Genomic DNA, 12912 nt, shown 5'->3' on the forward strand with positions numbered 1-12912 from the left:
TTCTACACTAAATCGAAGCTTATATTTTTAGATACTGCAGAAAGTTTTTAAGTTTTCAATAAACAAATTGTTAAACATTAAGAAATGAAATAAAATAAAATAAAAAAATATTTTAATGGATGCCAATAAATCATTTCATTATGTCTTATTATTGAAGTAGTTATTAGATATAGAATGTGTGATTTGTCTGGAAATATATATAAAGTGTTAATATATGAACATCTTTGAAGGATCGATTCTAGAAGTTAAAACAAAACACAAAAATTAGTATATAAAAATGTTAGCATATTTATTAAATTATAAAAGCATACGAAGTTTGCGTTAGACGACATTTTTGTATACCAATTTTTGGAATTAATTTTTCCAAAAATATTTCACGATTATTTTAACGCTAACGTATATATAACGTTTATTCGGGATTTGATCGAAATTATCGTGTCGTTTGTTATATTTTCTATCGAATACACAAAGCAGAAAATTAAATCAGTTTCATCCATAAAATATCATACTATTTTCTGATTCTTATTTATTGTCATAATCAAATCCATAATAGTTACGAACATAGGTTTTTGATATTATATATGAATTCATTCGAAATTTTACTACAAGAAAGAAGTTTAAACAATTTCTAAATATTTTTTATATATTATTTCAATTATAAAAAAAAAAATAAAAAAAAAATATTTTACGATAATAATAGTTACAAAATATATCGAAAATCATATTTATATTTTATTAATAATATAAAAAAGAAAAAGAAAATAGATTAAATTTAAATCTATATTATATACACTTTAAATTTATTTTATAATAAATGAAATAAATAAATTTATATCTTGTAATAAATTATAAAATAAAATTTTTAAAATTGAATGAAAAGGCAGAATATTTCAATCTTCGCGTATTTATTTTTATTCATCATGATAAAAATATCCGGAAACACGATTATTTTGGATAGAATTTCAAATTGTTTCGTATTCAAGATGTATTTCTGTCAAGACTATTCGAGGAGAATGCTAATTTTCCAATGGATTTGCAAATCGTGATGTTCCGGCTTCTCATCGTTTGCAAACGTCCTACGATTCTCGACGGGATGTGTCAGCGATGAAATTAGCAATTCATAACTGACACCAACACTACATATCGTCTGTGAAAGGCTCCTTAGTTTCTATTATTCGAATCTCGATAATTTTTCAATTAAGTGTATGCACGAACATTATCCAATAATATTTGATTAACAGAAAATATAATAAATTTATTGTCTAAAATTAAAATTTTATTTCTCTTAAAGATTAGATTAAGATATATGTAAAATATATAACTCTAAATAAATTTTTATTTAAAAAATAATTTTTGTTAAAATATCTCAAAGCTAGTGTTGTTTTTCTTTTAAAATATCAGATCTCGATTAAATTTATTTCGAATTTTTATAAATATTTGAAAATACCATATATAGCAAATAATACTTTTCCTTTTAAAAATTTATATGACAATAAATAATCTAGCAAATACAAGATAAATATCTTTCACGATACATGTGAACACAATGTAATGCACACAACAGAAATAATCAAACTGAAGCGAGAACAAACAATTTCGCCAATGATTCTCGAGGTGAGAGTATAATTCTGAATCCAATTACATGAGAGTAAATTCATGCAATTTCCTGAATATGTTGTCCGATTATTACATTATTAATTACTAGTATAGAACATTTTGAAACTTAAATTTGAAATTAGGAATATAAAATAAAAAAACAATAAGTTTTCCTTCATTTTTATCAAATAAAAACGTCAAATAAAAATTTTCTCAAAGCTAGATAACAATATTTCGTATCATATATTAAATCATATTCATAAACGAGTTATAGTTGTTAAATGATATCACAAGTATAGAAAGAAAAACAAAAAAGATTAATCAGAATCGATCATCTATTTCCTATATCATACAGATTATTACGCATAGTCCAATTTCGATAGGTGATTGGTGTAATTCCGATTGGCCTCGTTAATAATTCTGGCTTAGCTCTCATTCTCTGCTAGCCTTGCATCCCATTAACATAATTATCCTGTTATTCACCTACGTCATTCTCCTATTAACAATGCTATATTATATCGAATATTTATATCATTAATTTCACTAATTTCCAAAAAAATATTAAAAAATATTTGCAAATACTGATAAATTCTGAATTTTAAAAAAAAAAATTTAGTTTAATAAAAAGCTATTTAACTATTTAACTATTTCATTTTCAAAAAATAAATAGAACAAAAATTTTGAATAATATTTCATTTTAAAAAAAAGAATATATCAAAGTTTTCCATAAGCGATTTTTTAACAAAAATTTATCGTTAAATTAATATGTTCCTAGATTCTAGAAATTCAAAATGATAAGCAATGTTATCGATCGAGAATAGCGATAAGGCATATATGGTGGAATAGAGAAACGCTTTCTATCGTCATCCTCTTATTTCTTCTTTCGGTCACGGGGTGACCGAATTGGCGAATTGCCAAAAAGCGAGAAGGGCTCGATTTCTCTTGCGAAAATTTCTCGGTTCACGAATCTTTTCTTTTCATCTGCGAATCCCTCTAAACTTTTCTCTTATATCTCTCTCTCGTCACTGTTATAAAATCCAGGTTTAAATTTCACGATTTATTGTTATAGCGAATAATACTAGAGAGGTTGTATTTACTTTTTGATATTTGAACGAGTTTGAATCATTAGTTTGAAATTTCATTGTTAACTTCTCGATTTCAATAGATATTCCGAATTAAAAAGTTGTGGTTTCATCGAATTTACGAGTTTAATAGAATATAAAAACAATATGACATATTTATCTTTAATTAATAATAATTCAAATTTTCTATCGTTTTTTGGTTAGAAATAATATAATTTTATCTAAAAATATAAAATTTTTATTGAAAATATTTTTATTTTATTTTAGAAATCATTTTGCACAATAATAAAGTTGATTATACATTAAAAGAAAAAATGTGATATATTATATTTTTTTACCTTCTTCATTGTTGTCGCCCTGCAACAACCATATTTCTTCCTCATCAAAATGTACGTCTCCTCCTCGATCTCTGCCAGGAAAGAATGCGTGTGCTAGAATTTGGCCTCTGCCATCGAATGGATATCCATCTCCATGATAGCCACTGAAACAGAACAGAATATCACTATTAGTGTTGATTATATATATATATATACATAATTTATAATATTAATTTAAAATTTCATTAATATTAATCCAAATAAAAATCCTATCATTTCTCAATCATGATTTTATTTAAATTTCTCATATCGATTGTTTCTTAAATACAAATATAAATGCCAATTGGTATGTGTAGAATTATCAATATCTTGGACAATTTTTAGTCCAAGTGTGAAGAGAGAATTTTTGATAAAAAATTTCACATTTATTGATATGGAAAAATAGTACTTTTGTTGCAAAAAAGAAAAAATTCTCTTTTTGGATATGTATTTAATAACCTGATGTTTGGGTCTTGAAGCAAATTTATCATAAAATCCATGATAAATAGTTTGTATTTAACCTTTCAATACTAGTTTTATATATACATATAAGTACATATATTACATTTATATGATGAAACTCATAATTGATTAATTATAATTATACAATTCATGATAAAATTACCTTCATTTCTTTCATATTGTAGTGTTTTTTCTATATTTTTCACTAATTCACATCAAAAAACAATTTTCACAAACTATTCACTTAACTATTTCCACAAACGCATTCTTTCATTTAAGATGCCATTATTATCATGGTGACTGGAATATGAACAATCTAGATGGTGCTGCTGTTGAATCCCTCTAGCAGGTCCAGAATGAAACACTTCTTTATATTTCTAACTGATATATAATATTCATGTAATATGATATAATAATAAAATTTATTATAAAATTTCAAATTTAATAAACAAATATTAATCAAAAATATTTAAAAATAATATTACATATATTGGAATGATATTTTATTTTAACAAAAAAATTTAGTTATATTTATTTAGTTATATTTTCATGTCACAGAATATTTTATATTCTGTTTATTTAGACATTATATCTTTAATTTCTTATGGTATTTCGGACATATAATGCACAATCTATCGCTTAGTTTTGCGGTTCGTTTAATTTGCCTTTTCTACAGAACTGGAATGAAATATGCTATATCGTGGGCCGTAATTAAATTCCATTCACGAGCACTCGTCGATTATCTAGACAGCCGATACGCCACTGATATCGCACCATTCGGATGGCTAATCAAGAAAACGAATCGTTTTTTTCTTTCCTTTCTTCTTCTTTCTTGCTATCTTAATTCAAAATTAGTTTTAGTATTGTAGATATAGATAAATTTCAAAACAAGCTCTTGAAATTAAAGAAATACAAATGCTTTTTGGAATGTTAAGGAAAATATAACCTAAATTTGTATGCAAATATTATTTAGAGGTTATTAATTATAAATATTCAAGTATATGTACGCATGTTTTATTTAATGAATATTTTAATTAATGAAATCTTTATTTAAAAAAAAAAAATAATTATTCTTTTTAAGAAATAATCAATTATAAATAAAAATGCAACACTATTTTTATTTTCTAATTATCAAGACAAAATGATTCTTAAGAAAGAATTAAAATAAATAATATAAATTAAAATGGCAATTATTATTATTATTACCTTCTTAGGCAAAGTTTAATCTTTTGCAATCATTTAATTTCAACACTTATTTCTATTAATAGAATCGGTCTTCAATATTAATTTTACATATAATAATCGGAATCGAAACAGGAGAATTAATTTGAGCATTACAATCTCAAAAGAATTACAAAGACAGTCTGTTTATTTCGGTTAGTGATATTAAGAAAACATTCGATAAAAAAATTTTATTTTCAAGTTTCATAATAAAAAAGTACAATTATAAAATAATTATTAAATAAATTATTTATTAAAATTAAAAATTTATTTTTAATTATTGAATTTCAACATTTATAATAAAAAACGAAGAATAAAATTAATGAATAAACAATTCAAGAATTAAAAATTATTTATTATATCAATTATATAGTATAATTAATAAATTAAACTTTTTATAAAATTTACATCTATCAAAAATAAATGATATCGATAATCTAATGAAGAAGTTATAACTTGTTATAAAAAGAAACGTTGATCAAGATACATGAACTTTCGAAACAAACTATGCTACTGACATGAACATGATCGATAATCGGTTGAAGACTTTAGCACAGTCTGATATGCGTCATAGATATTATATGCGAGATGTTGCACACAAATTAGGTATGCATTATATAATAGTTTCTCGTCACTTACAAACTATAGGAAAACTAATGAGTTAGATAAATGAGTTTTATACAATAAAAATGTAAATATCTAACATATATATGAAACCGATATATTGGAATAGCGTACTTTTCTTTCTAAAATAAAATATTTATTTACTATATTTATTTAATTTGATTTCATACATTATTAAAAATTACTTTCATTTAATAATTATTAATATTCGAGTTTAATTAGTTTTTCTTTATTTACAATAAAATTTTTAAATATTTTTATATCGCGAAGTATTGGAAATTCGATTATTCTAGTAGGATATAATCGAGACTTTTTTTGCAAAATAATTATGATTTTGATATAACTTTAGAGAAGAAAAATGATTTACTTTAAAGATGCAAAATATGTCAAGCGATACATCTTAATATATCAAAAAACTTGACATACAATAAATTGCTATCTCGTTAATATTTTAATAAATTTTTCAATATATGTAGAACAGACTTGAATAATGAAATAAAAAAAATTTATTCTATTTTATTCTATTCGGAATAATTTCAAGAAATCTACGAGTTCATAACCTATAATTTGTCACTTGATAATTAATTATAATTAATTTATAATATTACAATTCAATAATTTATCGTGTAAATTGAACGTTTCTCTCTTCTTTTTTTTTCATTTCTTTTTATATCCATATTCCATTCGATATAAAATTATATAATTTTAAGAAACCTATTCATAACCTATAATTTGTCACTTGATAATTAATTATAATTAATTTATGATATTACAATTCGATAATTTATCATGTAAATTGATCCTGACCATAATATAAAACAATTTTAAATCTTATTTAAATTGAATATTTTTTTTTTTTATTTTGTCGTTTCTTTTTATATCCAGACATATTTCACGAACGTATAAACGCTCACCAGTACATAACTTTCATGACCGCGGAACAATTCGCGCAAATAGCAGATTTTAAATAAACCCCTTCCGTTTAATCGTACTCTCATTTCCAGTTGCGTCATTGCGATAAATTTCCCGATAACAAGGAGGCCCGTGAATCGAGCTATTGATCCCGCCCTTTGTCCGTTCACATTATTTCCCCTCTCTTTGTTTTCTCCCTTCAAGTTTTATAGAGGGATTCAAATTATCATCCTGATTCGCGTCAGTATTATTGATATCTCAATAATACTTGTGTTAATATCTCAATAGAATGTATAAATTAGATGGAAACGTGACCGGGACCGAATAAAGTTAAAAATATTTTTCCTATTTTTGAGCGTGGGTAGTAGTAACCATAGATATACAACAATTTCATTACTTTACAATTAAATTATCATTAAAGATTATATAATTTTAGCAAGATTCGAAACGAATAAAAAATTAATATTTCACAAAATTTTTAAAAAATTGATTAATGTTACTTTAAGCATATGAACTATGATTGGAGGAATTTTACAATAGATATAAATTATTTATTAAATTGTTATTTCGAGCAAATTTATTTTAAGTTTCAGATAATAAAAAAAATCAGGATAAATAAAATTAGCATTAAATTCAGAATATTTTAACAATTTAAATATAATCTAATCCTATTAATAATCGTAAAACTTTCAATTTTGTATCCATTCAATTCTTAATAAAAGTAATACATATGTGTGCACAAAATATATCGTACTCACAAATTGAATCACAATTATAACAATTACTGTCCAACCAATCATTATCATATTAGAATTATTGGATTTATAAAAAAGAAAAAAAAAGAAAGAAAGAAAGAAAAAAAGATAACTCACCGATGAAAGTAAACCAGAATATCCGCTCTATCGCTGTTAACTTCCTGAAAGGTGAGTTTCGAGTTCCTCGCCCACAGATCGAGAGCCCTGCTCAGCTCGAAGCGAACGCCGCCCGTGTCGAGACCACTCGGTTGCTCGGTTCTCAGGCTGTAACAAGAAGAAAAGGAAAGAAGGAAAGGAGAATCGTTACGAGAATCCGGCGAAAAATCGATCGGCGGCGGACGACGCTTTTGTCCGCTCTCTTTATCGGCCCTCCTCGAGAGATGCCTTCGATCCGATAACCACGCCGGCAAACCGGAGGAAATGTTTCCGGCGAGAGAACGATGAAAAGGAAGACGATTCAATCGTTGTCGAAGCGAGATGAAGCTTTAGGAAATTAGCTAAATTATTCCCGAGTGGAAAGGAAAGTAATAAGGGGAGGGGGAGTGAACCGCTGTTGCATCGACGAAACGCGGAAATTTCGCGAAATTACTGGAATTATGTTCCACTTTGTGGGAAATCAGGAACTGAGCGGGTGGAACGCAGTTTCCGATTAGGCGTAGATAAAAGTGGAAAAGTTTCTTCTAATTGTAAACTCGATAAGTCAAGAGAATTTTTGAAAAGTATAAATGTTCGAAAGCTCGAAAAAAACATAATTATTTACTTTGTTCAATTTTATATTTCTTTGTCATTTTTTCTTTTTTTAATTTTTAAATTATTTAAAAAATAAAAATAAACGTAATATTTTAGACAATATTCTATTTTCTTTATATTTTATTCAGTAAAAAATGTGGGCAGTACTGAATGGTATGTAGCATAGTTAGTTTTAACTTAATCTAAATTATTTTTAATTTATAATTCACTATTACTGATAAATTCAATAATCTTTATAACACGACTTTGAAATAATTCAGATCATTCTTTAAAAAAAAAGTTCTACATAAATGTACGAAAGGCGTGAATATTAACGAGTCATTATAAGAAAATACGCTTCAAGCTCGAAAGGTTAAGCAATTAATTAGTTGGATTCAGCGATATATGGTTCCCTTTAATCGACCGAAACCGGATATCCTCTGATACCCGCGACACTAACGACGCAAGCTATAAAAACCAACCTTTAAACTGCAACCCCCCACTACATGTACACCCCGCTTAGATAATTAACATCATCCGGCTTTTAAACGAGAACATTTCAAGAACGTGCAAACAGGCTATGCCCGAAGCATCCCCTAAAAGGATTACACGTCGCGCAGAACTGTTTGTCTTATAGATGGATCGATCTATCTTTATGGCAAACATTATATCGCTGAATTCATCTTTTCATTCGTTAAAAAAAACCGATAAAAAAAGAAGAGAAAAAAGATTAATTGTCGATTGAATATTTATGTATTAGATATATTTTTGATTTGGAATCGATCGATTAATCGATGATCTGATTCAATTGAAAAATTCGAAACAATATTATATTATATATATATACTTACTAGAAAGAATGAAAGTCGATATTTTTTAAAATAATGGTTTTTATTAGTTCGTCGATTGGCTAACTTTTCTAGGGATTTTTTAGGAAAATTCCTTATTAATTGATTCTGTTATTTATTTTTTTTGTTAAATTAATGTATTTATAATAGTGTATATTTATTACATTTATTATAAAAATATATTTTTTTGATAGAGAAAAATAGTTAATAATTGATTTTAATTTAATAAATTCAGGTGTTCGTGTTAACAGTAAAAACAAAGACTTGAATGCGCGTTGTAATTTTCGCAATCAGCGTTGCTCTTAATCAATGGCAATAATCCCCTCATTTAACTCGGCGTGACCGGGGTTTAACCACGACAAAAACAATTTATCTTGTAAAACGTTTCCATCAACCACTAATCAGGATTGATAGAAATCGCTGATGTTGAAAACAATCTATTGATAACACTTTTATTTCTATACATCACGCGTTTATAAAACTCACCTGATTTAAAAATTTTAATAGAAGATTTATAGTGATAATAAATATTATATTGGTAAAAGAAATTTAAAAAAGAAGTATGAATTGTTCAAGTATGCTCGAGTTTCTCGACTGGATAATTGGTTCGGAAGTTTCGAAATAGTTCAGATAATAAGACTCGAAACGTTCAGATAACGTTCAGATATTAACTAAAACAACGGCTTTCAATTTGTGATCAAATATTTTTAATTAATCGTTTCTTCTTATTTATTTAAATATAATTATACTCTCATATTTTATAGCAATAATAATAGAACGAGGAATGTTATTTTTTAATGATTTTATATTAATTAGGTTAAATGAAAATGTGATCGCTATAATTGCCTCATAGTTTATTTATTTCAAGACATAACCTAAAAGACTTATAAAGAATTTCAAATAATTATCAAATTATCTGTTCGTAAATAATTAATATTAAATTATTTAATCATTTTTTCTTTTTGTTATCAAAATAATTTTTTTTTAAATATTTTATCAAATATTTGAGTCATTAGCGTATAAAAGGCATATATGAATGAATGATAGATGAGAATGTAGACCTATTATGCTTTAATGATAGTAAATGAAAAGAGAAATCGATAAATCTTATATAACGTGTTATACAACAAAAAAAGAGTTTAAGAATAAAACAAAAAATATAAAATCAATATATTCCAGGAAATATTCTATTGTTTCTATTTTAAAATTTTAGAGAAACAAGCTGTATTTAATCAATAATTCAGATGTTGATAAAGAAAAACCGTCATCTTTTTAGTTCTACTACATGAGTAAACTTTGACATTCTATACAATAGAAATCATATATATATATATATCAGCTGTGGAAAACGTTTACAAATGTCATTGACGTGAATTTATTTCTATAAGATATGAAGCGTATATAATAATTCGAAACTATTCGTTCAGAAAAAACATTCTATATATCCATTGTTATAATATTTCATAAATTTAAGATTTTCTTCAATTTATTTGTCAAATCCAAATTAAAATCTATTTCGATTTTAATCTTAAGATGAATCACGAATAAATTGGTCGTTAATTAAACCTATCCGTGAATCGAAAGCTAATTAGAAGAAGGAATTAACGGAAAGATTATTAGGAAGCGAAACAGAGTTGAGAGAACGAATCTCTATTCATCGAAGTGAACCGGGTTTACTTGCTTTTTTTGTCTGAACACTTGGGTATTGTAGCTTGGAGAATTTCGAATGGTAGTTTCGCCCTTTTCGTGTACATGAGAGTGAAAGACTAAAAAGCTGACACGGAGGGCCGCAGGCAATGCAGATACGCAGTTATGTGCCTATGAGTCGACATGTCGAGACACAACGGCGCATTGCGTTCAGTGTTCCACGATCGCTAAATCTTGATCAAAATATTGCTTTCAAAGTCCAACTTTACAAAGAAATTGGATGAAAGCAAGAACAAACTTGGATATATCGAGAATGTAATGAAGATTAGATTAGACTTTCTCAATTGTAAAATGAAGATTAAGATATTTTGATACGAATATATAACGAATATATAAGGAAAATATGTAACGAATATATAAGGAAATATATTTATAAAAATTTAAATATGTAAACTTACTTTTTAAGAAATATTAAATTACTTAACTTAGAAATATAAATTTTTCTTTTTCGAATTATTATGTTTATAAAAAATATACAAAGTAGTATTATATAGGTTATGAAATATAGATAAATTGTTTTCTAACAAATAGATTAAAAACTATTTACATTAAAAATATACGTTAGTAATATTATCTTTAGTATTCATCATAAGTTCCACAACTTGAAATTGACCACGAATAGATATTATATATTATTTTTATATACTTTAGTAATATATTATTGCTAAAGAGATGAAATTTGAGCTCGTTTTATCTTTATAGATAATGACGAACATATAGAAAGGCAAGTAACGAAATTTTTTCTCTGTGTTAGAACGTTTCTAAATGTTTTAGAACTGTCATTTCAAAACATTTAAAGAAATTTATGATTGTTTTGATGTGAAATTATTCGCTTCACTGAGTTTAAATGAGAAAGACCTTCGAAAATATAGCGAAAAGAACTTATTATACAAATAAACGTTATATTACTTTTAAAATGAAAAATTTTTTAGAAAATTGTTATGTTGTTATTGTTTAGAAGTTGATTAATTTAAGTTTGAAAGAACTCATACAATTACTCGTACAATTAGAAATTCTAAATATAACGAAAGAATGTCAACAAAAGTACAAATTTCGAATATGCTACATAAAAGATAAAAAAAAAAAAAGGCGATGAGAGATATAAAGAGCACGTGGCTGCATCAACGTGATCAAAGGAGGACTGAAAAAAGACTGACATAATGAAAGTTTGAAACGAGTTGGTAAGATGTGACGAGATGGATACGAACACACTAAATGCGAAAATTGCAATACATCTTGCCATAGCAAAGTAACAATCAATCTCCATAAAGTCAAACTATATGAAAGTTTTTATGAAGTAATTACATAATAAAAAAGGAGTTTGTATTTCATCCATAAAACAAACTTTCTTCATCGTTTAGATCCTTATCTTGTTCTTTCTATATGATTAAAATCTTTATACATTAAAGACTGTAAACCTAATTTATTTATATATATAGATTAATTATCATTTATAGATAATTGCAATTTTTTCTTAATATTTTTTGAAAAAATGTTTTACAATTTGATTGACAATAAGATTTGCATTAAAAATATAGACGATGACCAAGTAGTTTAGAAAATTCATAATTTAATTAAGAAAACGAGATACTTGAACGAAATTGCTTAGTTTGTTTGTTTGAGTCAAAGATTTTATTTTAATAAGATTATAAAACTTTGCACTTTTATCCATAAATTTTTACTTTTAATTTTACAAAATTAAAATGAAAGAATATTTATATAAGATATATATCTATAAATATTCTAAATGTTTCTTATCTTCTAATAGTCATTTAAAAATTTTAGAGGGAATGGGAGTATAAAAGCAATTTTAAATGAATCCATAATTAAAACGTTCGATTCGACGAAGATCACGCAAAAAAGAAAAGAAGAAAATAATTTTCCTTTGTGGAATATTTCTCGCAAGCTTTCTCTCCTTTTCATCTTCGACGTGTCTTCACCATGAAAAAAAAAGGAAAAAAAGAAAAAAAAGGAAAAAAAAAAAAAGGAAAGACGAAAAAAAGGAAGAAAATGGGATCTCAAGAACAATGAGATGCGCACTTGCGAGTTTTTTTCTTTCTTACTTTTGTAGTTATATACGCACGAAATATATCCAAGTGATGAAAAAAATATTCAGTAACAAAAGAAATATTCTTTTTATCACTTGATAAGCTGTTCAGATTCGAGAACAATACGATGACAGGATTAATTATGTTAATATCAATGCATTTTACATTAATGAATTTATATTTTACGAATTCATATTTTATAAACTTCTATAATTATATTTCATAAACAATTTTGAAAATTAAAAAATTTTTCATACATATAATAATTATGTCATATTTATTTCTAAAATTTTAGTCATTTTATTTTATTTTCATTTACATTTTATTTTTTATTATTAGTCTTAAAAAATTTAGTTATTAGTTATTAGTCTTAAAAAATATTTTTAATAGATACAAGTTTTTTTTAAATAATTAATTCTTTTTCTGCAAAAATGAAAAAAATTTAAAAAACGAAATGCAATACAAATAAATCTATTATATTCTATATTTCTTGTACAACATTTTCGTGCAAACTTTGAAAAAAACATGTAAATTATCAATTTTTAAATATATTTATTATTATTTTATTAATT

General features: G+C 25.3%; 1 protein-coding gene across 4 annotated transcripts in view; it reads right to left on the minus strand.

The window, feature by feature from the left end:
- Positions 1-12912, minus strand: part of LOC102681800 (matrix metalloproteinase-2) — a 119405-nt gene that overhangs the window by 14534 nt on the left and 91959 nt on the right. For all 4 annotated transcript variants that reach the window (XM_006610460.2, XM_031508109.1, XM_031508110.1 and 1 more), the window contains 2 exons: positions 7126-7272; positions 3017-3159 (listed from right to left, as the gene is read on the minus strand). In XM_006610460.2, the coding sequence (XP_006610523.1) occupies positions 3017-3159; positions 7126-7272 (290 nt within the window). The remainder of the gene's footprint in view (positions 1-3016; positions 3160-7125; positions 7273-12912) is intronic.

This window comes from Apis dorsata, unplaced genomic scaffold (genome assembly GCF_000469605.1).
Source record: "Apis dorsata unplaced genomic scaffold, Apis dorsata 1.3 scaffold_74, whole genome shotgun sequence".
Lineage (NCBI taxonomy): Eukaryota > Metazoa > Arthropoda > Insecta > Hymenoptera > Apidae > Apis > Apis dorsata.